Here is a 25,534-nt window from a genome sequence, read left to right on the forward strand (position 1 = left end):
CCACTCCTTGGCGAACTTGAAAGCGGACGGGCTACTCCCCTTATAGCCTGTTGCAACCGTACTCGGAGTGAGTGGTTGTTGTCCCGTCGCGATCTCAAACGGACTTTGGTTCGTGGACTCGCTCTTTTGAAGATTGTAAGAGAATTGGGCTACATCAATCAACTTCGCCCAATTCACTTGGGTCGTACTTACATAGTGTCGGAGGTACAACTCCAAGAGTGCATTGACTCGCTCCGTTTGTCCGTCGGTTTGAGGATGCAAGCTCGTGGAGAAGTTGAGATCCGACCCTAATAATTTAAAGAGTTCAGTCCAGAACCTACCCGTGAATCGAGGGTCGCGATCGCTCACGATCGTTTGTAGCACTCCCCAATATTTGACGACGTGCTTCAAGAATAGCTTGGCCGCCTCCTCGGCCGGACAATCTTTCGATGCGGGCACGAACGTCGCGTACTTGGAAAATCGATCCACCACGACCATAAGAGTCCGACACCCTTCGGACTTTGGCAAGTTGACAATGAAGTCCATGGAGACACTCTCCCATGGACACTCCGGGATGGGAAGTGGCTCCAAAAGCCCTGCCGACGACCGTTATTCAAGCTTGTCTTGTTGGCATACAAGACATGTCCGTACATATGCCTCAACGTCGTCGCGCAAGTGAGGCCAAAAGTATCGATCCTCCACAAGCACCATAGTGCGGTGGATCCCCGGATGACCTGCCCACTTGGAATCATGGCACTCTTGTAGGATTTCCTTCCTTAGCTTCCCATGGAGGGGCACGTACAACCGTCGTCCCTTGGTGTAAAGCAAGTCGCCTTCACACCAAAATTGCCGGGTCTTGCCTTCCCGAGCATGGTCGAGGAGTGCCTTGGTGGTTGGATCATGTTTGAGCCCTTCCTTGATCCGCTCGTTCCATGGATTCTCGGGACGAGTTAGGGTCGACGCCAACCTCGCCTTTCGACTAAGAGCGTCGGCCACGGAATTAGCCTTCCCAGGCTTGTACTCGAGCACATAATCGAACTCCGACAGGAAATCTTGCCAACGAGCTTGCTTCGGACTTAACTTCTTTTGGGTTTAGAAGTAGCTCGTGGCCACGTTGTCCGTCCTTACGACGAACCGGGATCCCAAGAGATAATGCCTCCATGTACGAAGGCAATGCACCATCGCGGTCATCTCCTTCTCTTGGACAGTGTATCGTCGTTCGGTATCGTTCAACTTTCTCGACTCGAATGCTACCGGGTGTCCATCCTGCATAAGAACACCACCACTAGCAAAATCGGAAGCATCTGTCTCTACCTCGTAAGGTTTGGCGTGATCGGGTAGCACGAGCACCGGCTCCTCGGTCATGGTTTGCTTCAACCGATCAAACGCCCTTTGGCATTGGGCCGTCCACTCCCACGGTTTCTCCTTCTTCAACATATTCGTGAGTGGCACGGTGATACTCGAATATCCTCGGACGAACCGTCGATAATAGTTGGTAAGGCCAAGGAATGACCTTAGATATGTCACCTTGGTCGGCCCCCAATCTACAATGGCCTTAATCTTGGCCACGTCCACCCCCGACGATGTGTCACAGGAATGGAACTTCCCGTTGTACAAAGGCACATTTCTCCCGCTTGACATATAAGTCATTCTCCCGTAGAACTCGGAAGACTCGTTTGAGATGCTTGATGTGTTCCTCGAGCGTCCGGCTATACACCACGATATCATCAAGATAAACCACTACAAATTGATCTAGGAACAGGTGGAGTACCTTGTTCATGAGTGTGCAAAATGTGGCCGGAGCATTTGTCAAGCCGAATGGCATGACAAGGAACTCGTATGACCCATACCGCGTTACATAAGCGGTCTTTGGCTCGTCCCCTTTTGCAATCCGCACTTGATAGTATCCCGATCGAAGATCAAGCTTGGTGAACTATCGTGCTCCTCCAAGTTGATCGAACAAGTCGGCAATGAGAGGGATCGGGTACTTGTTCTTGATCATCAGCTTATTTAATGCCCAATAGTCGATGCACATCCGGAGTGATCCATCGTGCTTCTTTTGGAATAGAACCGGGGCACCAAACGGAGCCTTCGATGGTCGGATATACCCCGCATCGAGCAACTCCTTGAGTTGTCTTCTTAGTTCCTCCAACTCGGGAGGCGCCATGCGGTACGGTGCCATGGTGGGTGGTCGAGCGTCGGGCACGAGCTCGATTTTATGATCCACCTCCCTTTGAGGCGGAAGCTTCTTTGGGAGTTCGGGGGGCATCACGTCCTTGAAAGAGTCGAGGACTCGGGTTACTTCCGTTGGGACATCACTCCCTTCACCCCTTGGATCCTCAACCTTCAAAGTTGCCAAGAAAGTAGCTTCCCCTTTCCTTGCTCCCTTAGTAACTTGCATTGCCGATATTATCTTTTGGTCACGACCCGACTCTCGGTTGACCGGGATCACACATTGACAACGTGCGTCCAAGATACAAATACAATCGGCAAATGGGACAATAAGAGCATCTATTCTATCAAGGAATCCCAAGCCAATGACAAAGTCATAATCGTCAAGTGGAATTACCTCGATCGTCTCTTTGCTCTTCCATTGTTCGAGTTGGAACTCCACATCCTTAGCCAACCCGTTGGTAGGGACTTCCTTGGAGTTCACCGTCTTGAGCCAACCGGCCCTCTTCTCAACCCGAAGATTGAGTTTCTTCGCGGCTTCTTCCGACATAAATAGATCGGATGCCCCCGTATCGACGAGTGCACTCATCATGGTTTTTCCGATCGTCATGTCCGCGAACATCAAGCCCTTAGGCTTATTTGCCTTTTTGGACTTTATGGAACTTAGGATTCGCAACGAACCGAGTTGCGTCCCCTCTCGTTCCTCATCGTGTGCCTTGACAAGCACCGCTAGCTTGTCTCGAGTTGGGCAATCACGAGCCATGTATGCACCGTCGCACAAGAAACACTTGAAGATACGTCCCTTCTTGTGTTCTCCTCCGCTCGACTCCGTCCTCACCCTTGGAGGGGCCATTGGTAGTTTGCTTCCATCTGGGCGGTGGAATTTGTTACTATCTCCCCTACCAATGCCCTTGTCCCTCGGTTGGGTGTCCGGCTTGCTTACGGGAGTCGATTTGTACTCCACCAAGGCCTCGGCCACGGACATGGTCGTTGAAATGTCTTTCGCGTTGCATCGCTTTAACTCTTGCTTAACCCATGGTTTCAAGCCATCCATGAATTGGTGGTAGGCCTCCGTATCATTCATGGACGGAATTTGGAGTAGCAACTCCGAGAACTTCCGGACATACTCACGGACTCCTCCTTTTTGCTCAAAGCGACGAAGTTCATCTCGAGCTTCTTCCTCCGCATAAGCGGGATAGTATTGTCGTCGGAATTCCTCGACGAACAATTCCCATGTAGTGATCGGTTCACCACTCCGATCGTCACTCCTACGACGCCACCATAAGAATGCATTATCAGACAAGTACATAGCCGAGGTACTTACCCGAATCGCCCCGTCGGTGATCCCCATTGCTAGGAAGTACTGCTCCATGTACCATAGGAAGTTGTCTACGTCCTTGGCCACAGGTGAGCCTTTGAACTCCTTTGGCTTCGGGGCGTCCACTCGTGGACTGGCTTGCACGGTGATCACCCCGTTCACGCGTGCTCCTTCCATTTCTGCGACTTTCGCCTTAAGTTCGGCCATCTCTGCGCGCATAGCCTCCACCAAGGCCTCCAAGGCATCGTCCCGTTGCTGAAGTTCATTGGTGGTGTCGGTCAGGTTGCCCAGCATCTCCCCTCGGAGTTCTCCGAACCCGGATTTGAGCTCCAGCACCTCGGCCTCAAGCTCCCCCGTTCCGGTCTCGCCTCCTTCGATGCGTGCGGACATATCCTCGACCATTCCTTGGACGTCTGCCATGGCGATCTCCACCTTCGCCATGCGGTCTCCAAGTCACCAACCATATCCCTCGAACTTGAGCTAGCACGGTCCTTCTTCGCCTTGGTGCCTTGCTTCTCGGGAGCCCTCCCACGATCATCGCCTCCACCCTTCTCGGTTTGGGACGATACATCGGATCGTGGTTCCGTCGCGCCTTTGCCCATCGTTACTCTGATACCACTTGTCACGGGTCGATCGATCTAGTGTTCCCACACCCGTGCGGCCTTAGGAATTTCTCCCCAAGTAAGCCTTTCCACACTCACACTCACAAGAACTTTAGAGAGAGAAACTCTAGAGAGAGAAGCTCTCAACTTGTATTGCTTCTTGAAAATGAGAGATGATAAAATGAGGGGGAGGAGACCCCATTATATACAAGTATCGGGCTGACCGTATCCGTAGATCTCTCCCCGATCTCAACGGTCAAGATCGTACTCCCCCAACTACCCCACCTACCGCATTTATTACGGAAGGGTACAATTACCGTATCGCCCGCCCCCAGGAGTATTTTAGAAGACATCAAGAAAACCCTAGTACTAGAACACTCGAAGCTCGCCTTCTCGTCCAAGGGTCGATCACGGTCCATCGTCCAGAAAACCTCAGGAACGATCCAATTCTTCAGGCCGTGACACAAGCAACAGAGAATTGGAAGAAAAAGTAAAAAGATCGTGTGTTGCGAACCATCCTGGAAAAGCTCTTGGAAGAAAATTTGGGTAGGTGCAGAACATGTGTGGTCGTCATCGACTTTGATGGGCCACAAAATTCAAAGATGCTCGAGCAACAAGCGCATCCATCCTTTCCGTGTCATTTTCAACACTCCCTTTTGTGCTCAATTAATTACTCCAAATTAGACCCGTCACACGAATGGATCGGCTTAGATACAAAATATCCAACTCAAATAGATTTAATTTAATCTGTTTTGACCAATTTTTATTCAATGCAAATTTAGTAATCCATATATAACCCGACCCATATTACTAAAATACTTTCATGTTTAACCAAAGTTAGGAAAACTCATTTAACACTTACATTATATTGGGTTTTACCATTCTAAACTTATTTATGACATACTTACTAAATATAACTAACCCGTATAACAACTCAACTCATCGTATATGGGTTAAAAAATGGGTCTATGATCCATTTTAACAGATTTACTCCAAGTGTACTAATAAGTAATGACAATGTCGAAGAGGGTATTTTTCTCCATACCTCCCAAGTCAGGATAAGAGATGAAATTGATTTGCTCTTTATTATGATTTGGGAGATTTCCTTAAGGGAATGTTTAGTTTTTTTATTAATATGGAAATGAATTACTCAATGAATGAAAATTCAAATCCTAAAAATTTTCGTTTAGAAGAAAGGACTATTCGTTGGAGCTGAAATATTTCACATAATAAAATTTCTTTAAAACAAATGGCATTGAATTACCTAGCAACCTTTAATTTATACTCCGTCACCACCAAAGTCATGGAATAGTCTAGTCCATCACCTCCTGCTATCACTTAGTGCACGAGAAGGGGGAGGTCAACTCGAGTCCCCAACACCTAGACTCGTGGTCCTAGGGCCTTGATTCAAGACCTCGAGGTCGGCGTGGAACCCCCAATGTCACGCCCCGAACCCATCGGGCGCACGACACCCCGCTATGGTCGTTGAGATACGACGTCCCAGGACTCGTCGCCGACCCTTCATTTTATCTTTTAATTACGCATGCGGAAACGATCACAACAATCTCCTGACAACAACAATAAATAGGGATAGCTAGGAACATAAAACACAACAGTCAAATAACACTATTTTGATTTTCACTTTATTAACCCCTGGGAACATTCTTACAAGCCCACTTCGGGCGCTACCACAAAAAGCCAGCAAAAAGAGTAAAGGCTAGGGTTAATCTACTCCACCAACAAGTCGATCCCAAAAAAAGCTAGCTTCCAGATGCCCTGAACCAAACTGGGTGCAACAACATGCTAGGGGCCTGAAAAGTGGTTAACAACAACAAATGAGACGAAAGTCTCAATAAGTTAACGGCCTAAGCCCCGCTTAGGAGGCCAACTCGCACGGGGGTCCCTAACCAGGCAATACAGCATCAACAGCACATCATTAAACAACCACAGGCATCCTTACCCCGCCTTGGGACACTCGTTGATGAAATGCACATGTCACAAAGTCGAAGCATTTAAAGAGATTTTTCCATGCATTAATGCATCACAGTCGCGCGTGTCTCGATTATAAGGTAAAACCCACTTGGGCACGTCCCATACCATGCCTAGCAGTTTCTACCCCATAATCAAGCACTATGCATCACACGTATCCAGTTATTACGCCCCCTCGGGGCCACTACACATCAAGCGATCTGCAGCAAGATGGCAGTCTACCGGTATAACCGGGCTCCGTCCCGCCCCGTCGGGCACGGCTACGTCAAACGATACACAGAATGACGGCATTCCAATACGGCAACATCAAACGATACACAGTAAGATGGTATCCCGTAAGGAGCATCAAGTCCGGCCTCGGGCCGCGACAAGGCATCCGGGGTATCGGCACTCCAGATAATCCCCAGGCATCCGATAAATCGGGCAACGTCAAGCGATACACAGCGAGACGGCTTCGACGTGTGACCACACGAGCACACAAGCATTCTGGCCAATTATTATCTTCTCAATTAGCCCATGCGTCCATGAATAGTGCTCTCATCGATGTCATACACTAATACCAAGTGGTCACTCATGCAAACATTCAATCAATTCTTGCAAGCTTCGATGCCAAACACGCTTATCAATCACAAAGCATCACTATCATTTCTTGGCATAACAATAAAAATAGTTTAATTCCAAAATCTCATAAGTTTTCCTTGAAAACTTCCGTTCAAAACAATTAGTCATATAATCAATTTAATGCAACATTTCACGACATAATCGTCACCATACAAGCTGGAAATCATAATTTGAGATTCAAGATTTTTCCGAAATAATAATAAATAACTTCGGAAATTAATTATTTAATAATATCCGAAAATAATTTATTTTCTAAAATTCGAAATATTTTCTCGAATCAAAATCATTCCAATCATTTGCTAAAAATGCCAATTTATACGGTAAAATCCAACATTGGCATCACAATTCAGTATTGAAAATCATTCAAAATTCTACTATTTAATTTTCGGAAATTAATTATTTAATAATAAAATATTAATATTTAAATCCGAAAATAATAAAATAATAATTAATTCCGAAAATAATAATTTAATAAAATAAAATAATCGATAACTTATCACCACACGACGATAGCTTATCACGCAATAATCATAGCTTATCGAATAAATAATGATAACCTATCACCTAATTCTAATTAACTAAACATAATCTTAATTAAACGTAATCTAAACTACCCTAAGCAAGTTTAACACCCTAAACACGGGATTATGGGTTAACTTACTTGGCTAACGACGGCGACGATGCGAGGACGACGGCGGCGACGAGGACGGTCCGCGGTGTCCTCCGAATACTCGGCTAGCGGCGAACGGCCGGCGCGGCGAAGAAAGAAGCGGCCGTGGTGGCTGGTTGGGGCTGCTGGGGGCTGATCCCGGGCGTGTAATGGTGACGGTGGTGTCGGCCTAGGTGGCTGGACAGCAGCGTATGCGAGCGACAAGGTGGTGGACGACGCGGCGGGGGACGGGGGACGGGCGATCGGGTGGCTGGCCTAGGCCGGCAGTGATAGGAGCGGCGGTGAGTTTGAAATGGACCAATGCGGGGAAAGGAGGAGTGGTGACGACGGCGGCGCGGCTCGGTTGGGGCAACGGTGGCTGGGCTGGTCACCGGTGAGGCGCAGTCGGCGTCGGTCGGACAGCAAGGGGAAGCAGAAGCCAGAAGCTGCGGCGTCGGGGGAGGAGAAGGGGGGGAGAAGGAAGAAAGAAAAGGGAAGAAAAAGGAAAAGAAAGAAAAGAGAGAGAGAAGAGTAGGTGGGGGTTGGTCAGCGGGGAGTGGGGGTGTCAGACACGCAAAAGGGGGGGACCAGCGGGAAAAGAGGAGAGGAGAGAGAGAGAGAGAGTAGTCAAATCGCAATAATCGTGATTCAACGGCCACGATTCGAATCAAAAAACGATCTAACTATTCTCGATAAATCCTAATTAATAATTTAGGATTTGGCCAAAGGGTATTAATAAAAACACACCGCAAAAGAGATCTACCGGTCCAAATCCGCACCCGGTCAAAAACTCACTTTCCACATATCCCGTGCAATATCGAGGTTAGCCACAATAATATCGACACCGTCCAATTAAATTTGTTCCGGAATTCCGAGAAATTCGACACCAAAGTTTGGGCTCTAAATAACGGCCAAATTCGATCGAATGCGATTCTAGCGAAATCTCAATTTTAAAAACAATAACCGGGAGTGATCAGTTCCCGAGCGAGATTTTACTATAAACACACTGACGAATTACACGTTTTATAAATCCCAAAAATGAGCCGAAATTCGGAATGTCACAACTCTTCCCGCCTTACAAAAATTTCGTCCTCGAAATTTACAATCAATCCCAATTACTCAAACAAATGGGGGTATTACTGTCGCATCAACTCTTCACTTTTCCATGTGGCTCCCTCGGTCCCATGATGTTGCCACACAACTTTGACAAGAGGCATCGTCTTGTTTCTTAATACCTGCTCCTTCCGATCCTCAATTCTCATTGGCTTTTCCACGTACGATACCCTGTCGTCCACGTCAATCTCTTCGTAATTCAAAACGTAGGTCGGATCCGATTCATACTTCCTTAACATAGACACGTGGAATACATTATGTACTTGAGTCAACTTTGGTGGCAAAGCTAGGCGATATGCCAACGTTCCAATTCGCTCCAAGATTTCGAACGGTCCTACATATCTTGGGCTCAACTTGCCTTTCTTGCCAAAGCACGACGTTCCTCGCATTGGTGATACCTTGAGGAACACATGATCTCCGACTTGAAACTCCAATGGTCTACGTCGCCTATCTGCATAACTTTTCTGGCGACTTTGGGCAGTCCTTAGCCTATCGCGTATCACCCTTACTGTATCAGCTATAACTGGTATCAACTCCGATCTTGTCAACTTCCGTTCTCCTACCTCGCCCCAATAGACAAATGTTCCATAAGCCCTTCCATATAAGGCCACAAATGGGGTCATGTTAATACTTTTCTGAAAATAGTTGTTGTAAACGAATTCCACTAGATGTAACTTCTCATCCCAATTACCCTTGAAATCAATCATAGATGTCCGCAACACGTCCTCTAACATTTGAATCACCTGTTCTAACTGTCCATCCGTTTGTGGGTGGAGTGCAGTACTGTACTGAAGTTTTGTTCCTAGAGCCACTTGGAGACTCTTCCAAAAATTTGAGGTGAAACTTAGGTCTCGATCCGATGTAATGGTCAAAGGCACTCCGTGCAGTCGCACTATTTATTTAACATATAAGTCTTTATACTTTTCAAATGTATAGTCCACTTACACAGCCAGAAAATGTGCAAATTTAGGCAATTGATCCACTATTACCCAAATAGAATCGTGATTACTTGACGTTCTTGACAATCCTTGCACAAAATCCAGAATAACAAGCTCTCATCTCCATTTGGGAATTTCTAAAGGCTTTATCATATATATGCTGACTTATGGCATTCGGTTTTCACTTGCTGACACGCCAGGCACTTCGAGACGTGCTTAGCGATATCAACCTTCATTATACTTCATCAATAATGTTGCTGAAGGTTACGATACACTTTCGTACTCCCAAAATGGATACTATATCTTCTCCTATGCGTTTCTGACAAAATCTCATTCGTAAGTCCTTCCTCTTTGGGCACGCGGAGACGTCCATGAAGCCTTACCATTTCATCATCCGGTACTTGAAAATTCCGATCTTTCTACCTTCTGCTACTTCTTTGCAAACCTTTGTAATCTCAAGATTTGATTGCCGCATTATTCTAATCCTTTACATAATCTCCGGTTCAATCCTAAGTGCAGCCATCACACTCGTCAGCTCATTCATATCAGCTTAGACTCCGAATTTCAATTTTTCTTAAGTAAATTCCATTCCCTATTGATCGAATTCGCCACCGTCATTGAAGATTTCCGACTAAGAACATCCGCCAGCATATTCGCTTGCGCTCCAACCAACAATCTACCTGACCTCCAATGTATTGCATCTTTTCATATCCAGCATGATCTGAACTTTCAGAAACCATAAATGAATCTATCAAGATCTCTATCATCTTAATTACGACATAACCTAAGAATACCTCTCCCTCCAATTGGAGATTCACGAAATCCGAATATTAAATCAATGGCTAAAATGCTTCCAATCATAATACTTAGAAAAAGATCAACTTCTTCGAGTTTCGAACTCATTATCTCCCAAGCAATTGACTGTATTTGTCTCCATGGAGTTTGATACCACCTGAGTAAGAACTTGTCTTAGATCACTATTTGAAAGATCGACTCTTAGACATGAGTGACTATCATCTTCTAAATCATCAAAATAAGAGGTTGTCCTCAATTCCACATAACTTAACGTGAATATTATTACTTAATGATCATTACCTAATTGAATAACTTCAACTCCTCAAATCTCCCAAAGGTAAAAACTTACCTATATTCTATTCAATGTTTCCCCAAGTTCTAAACCTCGAGAATCATCATTCAACTTATCACTTCTAATATCACAACTTAAGCATCCATCCATTTTCCTTTAAAGAGGGTACAATCCTTATCCTCTAATTCCACAAAACTGGTTAAAATCAAGTTGGATCCTACAATTATGAGGAACATACCTATCACTTCAACCTATAAATCACAAGTGAATTTACACCACATGTAACAACTCAAGCTTATAACTTCCAAGGTCATTACTTATCATACTAAGTATCTTCATGTGATACATCAAGACTTTGGATATAGATTCTCTTTGTCCAATAGGAGATCGCAGCCTAACTCAATCAATCATAACTTATTTTTCAAAATCATAACTTACTTTCTATAAATCATATCTTGGCCAATTCATCTAGTTCCACAGATAATTAAAACTCCTCCATCTCATTCGAAGACCTTCTTTGCGGATAACATCCAAACATCCAAAAGATCAGTACTCACCATCAGAGTTTAAAATTTAAACTCAATATCTCTAAAATACATCATTGTCTTGATGCAAAATAACCAATACTAGCATCCTTGGTTCCTCCGCCAAAGTGTCAACTACAGTTGCCAAATAGCCTTGGCAACCCTCATCCAACATCCGAGTAACCTTAGGTGACGAAATCAAAGGGATCGATAGTCCTCCTCGATTCCCAACAAACTCGAATCCAATGCTCCCTATAGGCTCAAATTGAATCGTCTTACGATAACAATTTACTGTGGCTCATTGCTTGGTGAGCCAGTCCATCCCAATAATCGCACCGAGGTCAAATATCGTCCAAACAATTAAATCTATGCTGTCTTTATGACCACCAATAGATAACTTACAACTAGCACAACCAACTGCGGACACTACGCTATCCTTTAAAGGGGTAGAAATACTATAGACCACTCTCAGTAATTTCAAATTTAACCCCACTAAGTCCACAAATTGCTTAGCCACAACAAAGGCGTAGATCCAGGATCAAACAAAGCATAAGCAGCATGGTTGTGTAACGAGACTATACCTATAATTATGGCGGGCGAGTCTTTCGCCTCCTTCCTCGTGACAGCATAGACCCTTCCTTGTATTTGGGGTCGGTTCAACTGGTTTGGTGGGACGTTCCTTGCAGGTTGTCCTACCTGCTGCACTGGTCCATGTTCTCCTGCGGCTTGTTGTGGACAGTCTCTTACATGGTGGCCGTGCTGGCTACATCTGAAGCGAGCTCCCGTCTTCACTAAGCACGGGGCTGATCCACGGCTCCTATGATAAAAGCGGCACACACCATTTGGATTGTATGCCGATTTCCTCATACTACCTTTCTCGTTAGGAGGGCTGGGAGACCTATCCCCTGTCATCAGTTTCTTCCCAAACCGATGATTATCCTTGTTTGGCACAAACCATTATCTAGGCGAGGCTGCCCTCTCAGCCAGGTTCCTCTCAATTAACTGTGCCATCTCATACAACTCATCACAATTCTTCAGATTCAGGGGCACCAATTGATCCTTAATCTCGGGTTTCAGCCCATCCCTAAACCTCCTTGCTTTCCAATTCCAAAAAGGAATTAGAAATCATAAACAATTCATTGAAAAACGAGAAATCTAATAACCAAGCACAGGCACATAGTGTTTTCCTAACTTACTATCCCAAAACCCATCGCACCTTATCAGTCCAGGTCTCGACCAAACTTGGATCGAGCTGACCTTGCTCTGATACCAATTCGGACGGGGATGTCACGCCCCGAACCCCACGGACGCACGACACCCCGCTATGGTCGTTGAGATGCGACGTCCCGGGACTTGTCGCCGACCCTTGATTTTATCTTTTAATTACGCATGCGGAAACGATCACAACAATCCCCGGACAACAACAATAAACAGGGATAGCTAGGAACATAAAACACAACAGTCAAATAACACTATTTTGATTTTCACTTTAGTAACCCCTGGGAACATTCTTACAAGCCCACTTCGGGTGCTACCACAAAAAGCCAGCAAAAAGAGTAAAGGCTAGGGTTAATCTACTCCACTAACAAGTCGATCCCAAAAAAAGCCAGCTTCCAGACGCCCTGAACCAAACTGGGTGCAACAACATGCTAGGGGCCTGAAAAGTGATTAACAACAACAAATGAGACGAAAGTCTCAATAAGTTAACGGCCTAAGCCCCGCTTAGGAGGCCAACTCGCACGGGGGTCCCTAACCAGGCAATACAGCATCAACAGCACATCATTAAATAACCACAGGCATCCTTACCCCGCCTTGGGACACTCGTTGATGAAATGCACATGTCACAAAGTCGAAGCATTTAAAGAGATTTTTCCATGCATTAATGCATCACAGTCGCGCGTGTCTCGATTATAAGGCAAAACCCACTTGGGCACGTCCCATACCATGCCTAGCAGTTTTTACCTCATAATCAAGCACTATGAATCACACGTACCCAGTTATTACGCCCCCTCGGGGCCACTACACATCAAGCGATCTGCAGCAAGATGGCAGTCTACCGGTATAACCAGGTTCCGTCCCGCCCCGTCGGGCACGGCTACGTCAAACGATACACAGAATGACGGCATTCCAATACGGCAACATCAAACGATACACAGTAAGATGGTATCGCGTAAGGAGCATCAAGTCCGGCCTCGGGCCGCGACAAGGCATCCGGGGTATCGGCACTCCAGATAATCCCCAGGCATCCGATAAATCGGGCAACGTCAAGCGATACACAGTGAGACGGCTTCGACGTGTGACCACACGAGCACACAAGCATTCCTGCCAATTATTATCTTCTCAATTAGCCCATGCGTCCAAGAATAGTGCTCTCATCGATGTCATACAATAATACCAAGTGGTCACTCATGCAAACATTCAATCAATTCTTGCAAGCTTCGATGCCAAACACGCTTATCAATCACAAAGCATTACTATCATTTCTTGGCATAACAATAAAAATAGTTTAATTCCAAAAATCTCATAAGTTTTCCTTGAAAACTTCCGTTCAAAACAATTAGTCATATAATCAATTTAATGCAACATTTCACGACATAATCGTCACCATACAAGCTGGAAATCATAATTTGAGATTCAAGATTTTTCCGAAATAATAATAAATAACTTCGGAAATTAATTATTTAATAATATCCGAAAATAATTTATTTTCTAAAATTCGAAATATTTTCTCGAATCAAAATCATTCCAATCATTTGCTAAAAATGCCAATTTATACGGTAAAATCCAACATTGGCATCACAATTCGGTATTGAAAATCATTCAAAATTCTACTATTTAATTTTCGGAAATTAATTATTTAATAATAAAATATTAATATTTAAATCCGAAAATAATAAAATAATAATTAATTCCGAAAATAATAATTTAATAAAATAATCGATAACTTATCACCACACGACGATAGCTTATCACGCAATAATCATAGCTTATCGAATAAATAACGATAACCTATCACCTAATTCTAATTAACTAAACATAATCTTAATTAAACTCAATCTAAACTACCCTAAGCAAGTTTAACACCCTAAACACGGGATTAGGGGTTAACTTACTCGGCTAACGACGGCGACGACGCGAGGACGACGGCGGCGACAAGGGCGGTCCGCGGTGTCCTCGGAATGCTCCGGCGAGCGGCGAACGGGCGCGACAAAGAAACGGCCGCCAGGTGGGGCTGCTCCGGCGCAGCCTGGGCTGTTCCGGCGGCTGGGGGGCAACGGCAGACGGCTCGGCCAAGACAGCTGCGAGGGAGTGACGGAGGTGGACGACGCGCGGCGACGGGACCAGCAGGACGGCTGACTGGGTGGCTGGCCAACGCCGGGCAGTGATAGGAGCGGCGGTGAGCCTGCTACGCGCGCGGACAGGGGAAAGGAGGAGTGGTGACGACGGCGGCGCGGCTCGGTCGGGGCGACGGTGGCTGGGCTGGTCGTCGGCGAGGCGCAGTTGGCGTCGGTTGGACAACAAGGGGAAGCAGAAGCCAGAAGCTGCGGCGTCGGGGGAGGAGAAGGGGGGGAGAAGGAAGAAAGAAAAGGGAAGAAAAAGGAAAAGAAAGAAAAGAGAGAGAGAGAAGAGTAGGTGGGGGTTGGTCAGCAGGGAGTGGGGGTGTCAGACACGCAAAAGGGGGGGACCGGCGGGAAAAGAGGGGAGGAGATAGAGAGTAGTCAAATCGCAATAATCGCGATTCAACGGCCACGATTCGAATTAAAAAACGATCTAACGGTTCCCGATAAATCCTAATTAATAATTTAGGATTTGGCCAAAGGGTATTAATAAAAACACACCGCGAGAGAGGTCTACTAGTCCAAATCCGCACCCGGTCAAAAACTCACTTTCCACATATCCCGTGCAATATCGAGGTTGGCCACAATAATATCGACACCATCCAATTAAATTCGTTCCGGAATTCCGAGAAATTCGGCATCAAAGTTTGGGCTCTAAATAACGGCCAAATTCAATCGAATGCGATTCTAGCGAAATCTCAATTTTAAAAACAATAACCGGGAGTGATCAGTTCCCGAGCGAGATTTTACTATAAACACACCGAGGAATTTCACGTTTTATAAATCCCAAAAATTGGCCGAAATTCGGAATGTCACACCCAATGCCCAAAAAATTGAGATCCTGAGGGCAAGACTTGAGACCCTAGTGCCGGAGCTTGGGACACCAAGGATCGAGGATAGGATAGATACTCGAGGGTTGAGCACCATGAGCCGTGTTCAGTTCAAACTAGGGACCCCAACGCCCGAGCCGGGGACCTTACAGGTAGAGTTTGAGACTCTGCTGCCTAGGCCATGAACAAAAACATGAGAAGTCTTGGGGCATAACCAGAGACGCTATTACCTAGAGTTTGACCAAAAGCATGAGGACTAAAGACATGTGATTTTAAAGCTCCGTTTATTTCGCGAAAAATATTACGTTTTTGGAAAATATTTTCCTAGAAGCCATTTTTTAGAAAAATAACAATATTTTCTGGTGTTCGGTTGAAACATGAAAATGAACTGGAAAATATTTTTAGTCGTTTGGTATGGAAAATCCTCATTGCACTCCTTTTAAAAAAATATTATTTTTTTAAATAGATTTTTAATTATTTTATTTTTGAATTTTTTTAATAATTTTTAATTTTTCTTTTTTTCTCTTTTTTTTATTTTCTTTCTTCCCGGCGACCGGTCACAAGCGAGGCTCGGCCTCGCCCAAGGCCAGCGAGCTGCTCAAGCTCACCGACGTTGGGTGAGCCGAGGGCTGAGGTCAACAAGGCGAGTCTCGGCCTCGCTCGAGCTAGCCAGCCTTGGGCGAGTGAGGCCGAGCCTCACCCGTGGGCAGTCACCGTGGGCAGCAACCGGCCAAGGAGGAACAAAATGAAAAACAAAGAAAAGGAAAAGAAAAGAAAAAAAGAATTAAAAATTATTTTAAAAAATAAAAGTAAAATGTGTTTGGTGAAAGAAGATATGGAAAATGTTTTCTGCTTTCTGAAAAGAGGAAAATATTTTCCTCACTTTTGAAGGTGTCTTTTACATTGGTGGAAAATGTTTTCATTGACTAGTTTATTTTCCTTGAACCGAACGGAGCCTAAATTAATGTTCGAAATCAGTGCAAACAACTAAAAATAAATACTATTATTACGTGAAACTTGAGTACTTAGGAATTCTTAGTGGATTCCTTATCACTAAAACCGAATCGGCCTTAAAGTTCTCGTGAAGTTCACCTAGTATCAATCGGAAATACATCCAAAAAGGACATTTGGGTAGATCTGAAAGATATCAACAATGGCGCTTCTAGGTCCGTAGGCAAAAATGCGGCCCGTCCCATTTTTAGCTGTAATTTTCCTGAACATGTCGTAATTTACCTGAAATTATCGTAAGGTCGGTGATACTTGAAGATAATAATTTAACTTTATGGGTCGCTCGTTTACACTTGTGGCCATAATATACCTATAATAACTTTAGAAATGAATCTAAAAAGAAGAACTTATATCATAAGGTCGATGATAATTGTAGATAGCAATTTAACTTTATGAGTTGTAACTCGTTTACACTTGTAATTGTATGGGCCATAATTTACCCATAATAGCCTTAGACAATGAATCTAAAAAAAAAACTTAAATCGTAAGGACGGTGGCACTTGTAGATAGTAATTTAACTTTATGAGTCCTAATTCGTTCACACTTGTAATTTTATGGACCATAATTTACCCGTAATAGCCTTGGACAATGAATCTAGAAAGAACTTATATCATTCCCAAGTGCACATTTACCTCTAAATACCCTAAGCAACCTAGTAAAAGTTAATTAATCTCATCTATTACTTTTATTACGGGAGAGATAATCTTTTGATGTCTCCCACTTTAACTTAATATTTCAAGTAATTTTTTATGGAATGAATAGCCAATAAAGGTCTCCACTAGCTGTTGTATTGGTGAATGTCTCGCACTTCCCCTCCTTTAAATCAAAGTTGTTTATCATCTCTCTCCATCTATTTATTTTTCAGCATTATTCATAGCGACAATTTATGTTCTACGAAGAGAGGTGTACATAGCGACTACTGGATTGTCGTGAAGCCATGCTTAGCGGGGGTTGTGTGCTAGTTGGGTACTGAAGCAAAGACTCCGAAACCCAAATTTGCTCCTTGTAACACTACAATTAAAGTCATCACTAGGTTTTCTATTGAATCCAAAATTCCAAATTATATTAATGACATCTTAATACGATAATGCCAAATATGATAAGATCCGTAATAATAGTCATAAACATATACCATCTGATGATGGCCATGAAAGGGGAACTGTATCACCCGTTTGTATCTGCCACATATTGTCACGGGACCAAATGGTCTCCATATGTCTCTATGCCTGTGTAATACTAATACTAGTATAATCGAGGAGAATCTTCATAAGTTATTGCACTAGTTGATGAAGTGGATATAGTATCATTGCCTTTGTTAGTTCAAGTTCCACCATCCCTTGTTGACATTTCTGCCGGATAAAAAAGTGGTTTGGGAGTATTTGTAGATCATCTACTTCTCCTTCTAGCATTTCCAGAACTTTGCACATTGAAGGGCAATCGCTTGGATTCAATTGAACGCACCAAAAAGCAACTAGTATCATGTCATTACTATTCTCCTATCCTCCTCTCTACCTTGTTTTCACTGGAACATCCAATCCTTCACAAAGTTGGTCATGAACCCATAAAGGAAAGTAAATCGGGCTTGAATGCTTTGTTTATGCATCTAGATTCTTCCTTCTATTGGCCATTTCCATCAACAATTTCCTAACATTGTGGACATCGTCTTTGTAAGAGATGCCCCCGAGGTTCCTGTAGACGAACTCCGGAGCCATGTATACCAAGGTTTCTCTCGCAGTAGTCAAAGACACAGTGTTGTCGTCCGTGGGATACAATCTTGCGAGCCCAAAGTCAGAAATTTTTGGGGTGAAATCCCTATCGAGAAGAATGTTGTGATGTTTAATATCAAAGTGTAGAATTTGCATGTCGCAATCTCAATGAAGATACTCAATCCCTCTAACCACTCCGAGAGTAATCTCGTACACTTCTTTGCAATCAAGAGAAGTCCCTTGTCCTTGTGAAAAGATGTGCCTATCCAAAGACCCATTGCGCGTGAAATCATAGACAAGAGCTTGTTTGGAGCCATCAAAGCAAAAACCAATGAGTCCAACCACATTAACATGATGAATTCTTCCGATTGTAGCTTTCACTGATGAAGTCCTGCCCATCCGAATTCCCCTTCTTTAGAATCTTCACTGCCACCTCCTGGCCGCTCCGGAGTCTTCCTTTGAACATGGAACCGTACCCTCCCTCACCTAGTCTGTCCTTAAGACCACCCGTCCGAGTAAGAGTATCTTATAGGTAAGAAGTTATTGTTAGATTGCAAAAATTCTTCAGCGTTTTGATTTATTGCTAAGTGTCTTCTCCATATGTGTAGGAGCAACATCGTCACCAATGGGGCTCCCAAGATGAATTTCACAACCACGAATGGCACTGTATGTTGGGATAAACGCAAGAAAACTGCGGGTGTGCTAAATGCTTGCATTTAGTAACATTACATCAATTTCACAAAGAGAAGGTTGTAGTAATGTTACCGATTCCATTTTCCGAGAGCATTTGAATTACCCAGACGATAAACAAGAGGTAACGGTCGATTTTCCCTGCAAGAGATGTAGAGGTTAAACACGTGACAAATGAAAGCTGAAGAAATATAAAAAGATACTTAATTAGACCATAATCAAACCATGAGTATATCAGGTCCATCCACTAAGATTTGTTGGCTGAATTCAAATTAAATAAATAGACAAATGAATAATTTATTAATATACGCACAAAATACCAAAACAGCATTTAACTAACTACTTGATCTTAATGGCCATTTTCAAATCACATGGGCTGTGAAAAGATATATAGATGACCGAGCTCAATTTCATGTTTAGATGAAATTTCACAGGAGTCTCACAATTATCTTTTTGTTGAGAAAATTGAACGAATCAAAAGTCCTTACCTTTCTTGGCTTGGCAATAAATTTGGTGCTTGTCGTTGATGTTGCACGTATAACAATCTTTGAACTTCATCTTACAGGCTTTTTGACGCCATGAAAGCTCAAACCCATAAACCATCTGTTCATGAATTTGCGCATAGGAACGAAGATGATTGCCATCAACCCACCATGGTATCATTGCGCTATGCTCAATGGTGGGGAAAATTGTCAAATCAGTCCTAAACCTATTGTATGGCGGCCAATTCAGTCATAAACCTTTTAATTTTGTCAATTTAGTCCTAAACCTTTTAAATTCTTGCCAATTGAGTCCTTCCGGCCAATTTTGGCCGGCCGGCACTGACGTGGCCGCCGGCCGGCGCCTGCCGTCCGGTCAACGCTGACGTGGCCGCCGGTCGGCGCCGGCTATCCTGTCAACGCTGACGTGGCAATTTTTAATTATTTTTTTCAATTTTTTAATCTTTTTTTTCTTTTTCTTCTTTTTTTTTTTTCGCTGTCTCTCCTCCCGGCCGGTCCGACGGCCGCGGCCGGCCAGAGGGGAGGGCCAGCAGGCCTCTAGCGAAGCTCGCCCGCGGCCACCGGCGAGGCGAGCCTCGCCGGCCCCTGGCTGGGCGAGGCGAGGTCGGCCTCGCCTCGCCGTCGCGACCCGGGCGAGGTCGAGCCTCGCCGTCGCACGGGTCGCAACGGCGAGGTCGAGCCTCGCCATCGCCCTCGGGTCACAACGGCGAGGTCGAGCCTCGCCGGACCCAGGGTGACGGCGAGGCGAGGCGAGGTCAAGCCTCACCGTCGCGATCGAGGCGAGGCGAGGCTCGACCTCGCCGTCGTCGCGACCCGGGCGACGGTGAGGCTCGACCTCGCCGTTGCGACCCAGGCGACGGCGAGGCTCGACCTCGCCTCGCCTCGCCCAGCCAGGGGCCGGCGAGGCTCGCCCTCGCCGGTGGCCGGCGGGGCGAGCTTCGCCAGAGGCCTCGCCAACCCTCCCCTCTGGCCGGCCGCCGGACCGGCCAGAGGGGAGACAGCAAAAAAAAAAGAAGAAAAGGAAAAAAAAGATTAAAAAATTGAAAAAAATAATTAAAAATTGCCACGTCAGCGTTGATCGGACGGTCGGCGCCGGCCGGCGGCCACGTCAGCGCCGGCCGGCCAAAATTGACCGGAACGACTCAATTGGCAAGAATTTAAAAGGTTTAGGACTGAATTGGCAAAATTAAAAGGTTTAGGACTGAATTGGCCGCCGTACAATAGGTTTAGGACTGATTTGATAATTTCCCCTTCAATGGTGCAAGAAGTTTCCACCCACGAGACCTTCGGATCGACCACGGCATATACTTGCCTTCTTGTCCTAGAGAATTCTGAAAATTCGACCCCATCAAGGCAAGAGGAAGCGTTAATGTAATATCGAGAATCAACAGACTTCGTACAATCCACAATTGCCACAATCTTGGATAACTGTGGACCCGTGTACATGTTTTTCCCGCATACATATCGAACCGGATCGTAGTTGAAATTGCCGCATGACAAAGAGCGAAGAGGAAGAGACAAGCAATTACCCTTTCGTAGCCCAACATCGGTGAGCCATGTATTGTACATAGTACTGGCCCGAGTACAAATCTAGAGCGATGCGGCTATATATGCAGGCTAGTTTATAGTTTTGGTCGTCGCAGTCCTTTGGGTCGCCTTTCAACCTAAATGGTTTGCTTATGTTGGGGACCTCGCCGCAAGAGCTGGTGCACTAACTATTTTCGACAATGATGCTAAAAGACGAATGTAGAAGAAGAAGAAGAAGAAGAAGAAGAAGAAGAAATAGAACAAGGGGTTGATCTATGAGCATCGGTTATGCAATAGCATAGAGCACGAGTTAATCAAGCAAATCTAGTGTCTAGTGTTGAGATGCAAAAGAAAGATAGATAAATACGAGAGAAATAATTTTAGTGGCTCTGTTTTTTTCTTGAAATAATGAGGAGAGAAGGAAAAAATCTCCGACTACAAACTAATTGTGTGGAAGTGAGTGCTTTGGGGTGTAGCGACCAAAAAAAAAGGGACGTATGAAAGAAGCAATAGTGTGGGAATGGTTGGCTGAAAAGTCAAAGCCGGTCGACGGACGACACAAGCACAAGGGGCCAAGTTATGCACTGCAACGTGATTTATGCCTCTTCATGCGTTCCCAGAACAGTTCATGTGTGTCGCACGTGTTAAAGATCACAAATTTTCTTGAAGATGTAACAAACAAAATGTGATTTAACTATGATTTGAGGATTCTTTATTGAACTTTGAGTGTTATTAAATAAATGATATGCATTGATAAACCTTTGTTCTTATTCGTAGTGACATACATCCATGATTGTAACATCCATTCATAGTTCAAATACTTAAAGGCTCTCTGAGTGAGTAATTATTCTCACATATTGTAATTTTCCATGATCAACAATAACACATCTTCTTGAAGATGTACATAAATCGAATGATCCGTATGTCGAAATTTTCTTTATTCAACAATAACATTGGCAACGATAAGAAAAAGATAATAACATTGGCAATCTTATAGTCATTAGTTTTTCTTAAATGTCCGTAAGCAACTATCCCCTTTAAAATAATCCGACAGTCGGAAATTGAATCTTTTGATCCGATAGTCCCGATTACGTATAGGACCAATTTTTCTGTAAAAAAGATTTTTACTGGCAATGAAATGGAAAAAATTCAAAACAATCTGGGAAAAGAGTAATGGGAGAGTCAATCATCAACGTATAGTTATCACTTTGTCTATACATGCTAAGTTGCTAACGTCCACAAAAATTCTGTGAGTTTTTCTGCCTTTGTTTTTTTCCCTCTTAGGCTAAAAGAGATTTGTGGCAGTGAGTTAGAAATGAAGGGAGAGAGGTTTGGATTCGTTCTCTAGTCTGTTTTAGTAGCCGGCGCTGGACAGTGCTATAACCACAGAAGATAGCACCGCACATCAAAGTCGAAGCTCCTCTTAGATAAGTAATCACGAGATTGTTGTTTATCATCTCTCCTAAATTTTGTCATTTCTCTTCATCCGTCATTTTTATTCGTATCGACAATTGGCATGAAGTGCATACATAACGACCACCGTAGTCTCGGGAAGTCATGCGTAGTGTGCTAGTTAGTATTTTAAGCAAAGACTGCAAAACCCAGACACGCTCCTCGCAAGACTATGCTGAAAGTCATAACTAGATTTTCTAGCGGATCTAAAAGTCCAAATTATAATCAATGACATATTTAATATGAAAATGGAAAAAATGATACAATCACAATTATGATCCATCAAAATAGTCACAAATACATTCAATCTCATGATGGCCATGAAAGGGGAGATGAGCAATTTCCCTTTCTCAGCCCAACATTAGCAATTCTAATTGTGTAGTTGGTATAGTCGATGTACCGTACATAGTACTTGCTGAGTACAAATCGAGAATGGTGCGTTCTTTATTCAGGGTAGCTCATAGTTAGGGTCGTCGCAGACTTTCGGGTCATCTCTAAGTCAAAACGGGTAGCTTATATTCGCGAACTCGCCGCAAGAGGTGGTGCATTAATTATATTTGACGGCAATGCTAAAAGACCAATGTAGGAGTAGTAGAAGAAGAAAATATATAACAAAGAGTCGATCTTTGAGCATCAGTTATGCAATAGCAGAGAGCACGAATTCAGCAAGCAAGTCGAGTGTTTTAGTGTTGAGATGCAAAAGAAGGAAAGATAAAGATGAGAGGAATAACTTGTGTTGCTCTGTTTGAGGTAAGTGATTTGTGGTGTAGCAACCAACAATGATGGGACGAGACGGAAAAGTGTGGGAATGGTCGGCTGAACAGTCAAAAGCCGGTGAACGTACGGCACAGGCACAAGCACAAGGACCCAATTTATGCACTGCAATCGACCTCGGCTCGGCCCGGCCTGGCCCACCCCGACAAAGCTAGCTCAGAATGAATCTGGGCTGGGCCAGGGTCGGCCCATTGGATAGGGGTTGGGAGAAAAACAAGCAACATGCTAAATGCATGAAGAATATTTATTGAATCTTGTGTACCAAATGATGTGTACAATCGACATTTGTGTAACCTTCAGCAGATTTTAACACACGACCCCACTTGACTTTAACTTCTGGCCGGAGACTCGCGTGATACATTTGGCTTGAAAATACCTTTTTTAATTTCATCTTGAAGATGTTACCAAAAATCTTAGTAGAATAATAATTTTTCCCATGTTTATTGTTTTTTAATTACGAACCCCAACTTTTCTAATTTTGAATTTTTTTTAAGATGTAACATGATTTGTGTCTTTTCAAATGTCCCGGTACAGTCCATGTGTGTTGCACATGTAAAGATCACATAGTTTCTTGAAAACGTAATAAATCAAATGTGATTAAAAGTATGATTTGAGGATTTTTTTAATTCAAATTTGAATGTTATTAAATAAATGATATGCATTGGTAAATCTTTTTTTCTTTATTCTTACTGACATACCTCCATGATCGTAACATTTCTCCACGGCTCTTAAACTTAAAGGCCCTATCAATGAACAATTATCCTCGTATGTCATAATTTTGTTAATCAACAATAGCATTGGCAATGACAAGAAAAGAAATAATAACGTCTGCAATCGTGTATAGTCATTAGTTTTTCTTAAATGTTCATAAGTTACAATCTTCTTAAAATAATCCGACGGTCGAAACTTGTTATCTTTCAATCCAATTGTCCCGATTACGTGTAGGACCGATTCCATAAATTAGATTTCTCCCTGGCAATAAAATGAAAAAAATTTTAAAAAAAAATCTGGGAAAAAAGAGTAACGGGATAGTCAATCATCAACATATAGTTATCACTTTGTCGATGCATGGTAACGTCCACAAAAAAATCTGTGAGCTTTCTCCCTTGTGTGTTAACCCTCTTTGGCTTAAAGAAATTTGTGGCGGCAAGTTAGAAATGAAGGGAGAGTGGTCTGGATTCGTTTTGTAGTCTGTTTTAGTAGTCTGGTGCGAGACTATGCTATGTTATCCATTTGGCAATTTGTTATATACACGAACTGTGACATAAATTGCCAAAAGAACAACCACGGAAGACAGCACTGCACATCAAAGTTGAGGCTCCCCTTAGATAAATAATTGGCGGATTGAATACACAGATTGTGAAGCCATGTATGTTAGTTCCTAGGTGGTGACTACAAAAGAAGCCGATGACTGATCATTTGAACTGATTCCCAAACAATGTCAATGAAGAGCGTTCAAGAGTGTTCGCTTAGGGCGCGCATGATAACCATTCTGTTCCAGAATGAGTTCCTGAAACAGAAATAGATTTTTCTATTTCTGGTTCCAGGATGAGTTTCTGAGAAAAGAAACCCGTTTGATAACGACAAAAAAATTTTATTTCTGGAACAGAAATCCGTTTGATAACAACACAAAATTTCTATTTCCTAAAACAAAAACCCGTTTGATAAACAACACAAAATTCTATTTCCAGGAACAAAAATCCATTTTTTTAGAAATGGAATAAAAATAATTAGAAAATCCAAAAAATTCCTAAAAATCTCAAAAAATTCAAAAAATCCAAAAAAATTGAAAAATTCTAGAAAAATTCATCACAATTTCCAAAAAATAAAAAAAATTCAGATTTCTGGAAAATAGGAAATTTGTTGAATTTTTTCAAAAAAAATCAAAAAATCAAAAATTTCAAAACTTCATAGAATGACTTAAAAGACCAGTGGCCACCCACTTTTAGTGAAATTTAAATTTTTTTAGGTGCCCAAAAAAATCAAAAAATCAAAAATTTCAAAACTTCACAGAATAGTTTAGAATACATGTGGCCACCCACTTTGAGTGAAATTTAAATTTTTTAATGTGCCCAAAAAAATTCAAAAACTCAAAAATTTCAAAACTTCACAGAATGGCTTAGAATACCTGTGGCCACCCACTTTGAGTGAAATTTTAATTTTTGGAGGTGAAAAAAAAGCAAAAAATTAAAATTTTCAAAACTTCACAATGACTTAGAATATCTGTGGCCACCCACTTTGAGCGAAATTTAAATATTTTTAGGTGCCGAAAAAAAAATAAAAACATTAAAAGTCAAAAATTTCAAAACTTCACAGAATGACTTAAAATGCCTCTAGCCACCCACTTTGAGCGAAATTTAATTTTTTTTAGGTGCCCAAATGGTATTTTTGATTTTTTTGATTTTTAAATTTTTTTTCCGCACCTAAAGAAAATCAAATTTCACTCAAAGTGGATGGCCACATGTATTCTAAGCCATTCTGTGAAGTTTTGAAATTTTTTATTTTTTCCTTTTTTTTTTATTTTTTTCAGCACCTAAAAAAAATAAAATTTCTCTCATAGTGGGTGGCCACAAGTATTTTAAGCCATTCTGTGAAGTTTTAAAATTTTTACTTTTTTGCTTATTTTTATTTTTTTCCGGAACCTAAAAAAAATAAAATTTCGCTCAAAGTGGGTGGCCACGGGTATTCTAAGCAATTCTGTGAAGTTTTGAATTTTT

General features: G+C 43.0%; 2 protein-coding genes across 2 annotated transcripts in view; both read right to left on the minus strand.

The window, feature by feature from the left end:
* The window catches only part of LOC115665483 (rust resistance kinase Lr10-like), a 51,704-nt gene that overhangs the window by 17,519 nt on the left and 8,651 nt on the right, over nt 1-25,534 (minus strand). The gene's annotated exons all lie outside the window — the stretch shown is intronic.
* On the minus strand, nt 18,314-19,240 carry LOC130136749 (uncharacterized). The gene is made up of 3 exons (XM_056307048.1): nt 19,053-19,240; nt 18,640-18,705; nt 18,314-18,538 (listed from the first exon to the last, which is right to left on the minus strand). Exons 1-3 carry the CDS (start codon nt 19,225-19,227, stop codon nt 18,372-18,374), a joined length of 408 nt encoding a protein of 135 aa, XP_056163023.1. The 5' UTR covers nt 19,228-19,240; the 3' UTR covers nt 18,314-18,371.

The sequence above is a fragment of the Syzygium oleosum genome, unplaced genomic scaffold (genome assembly GCF_021117445.2).
Source record: "Syzygium oleosum isolate NSW1041296 unplaced genomic scaffold, Sole_v2.1 Sole_v2.49, whole genome shotgun sequence".
Classification (NCBI taxonomy): domain Eukaryota; kingdom Viridiplantae; phylum Streptophyta; class Magnoliopsida; order Myrtales; family Myrtaceae; genus Syzygium; species Syzygium oleosum.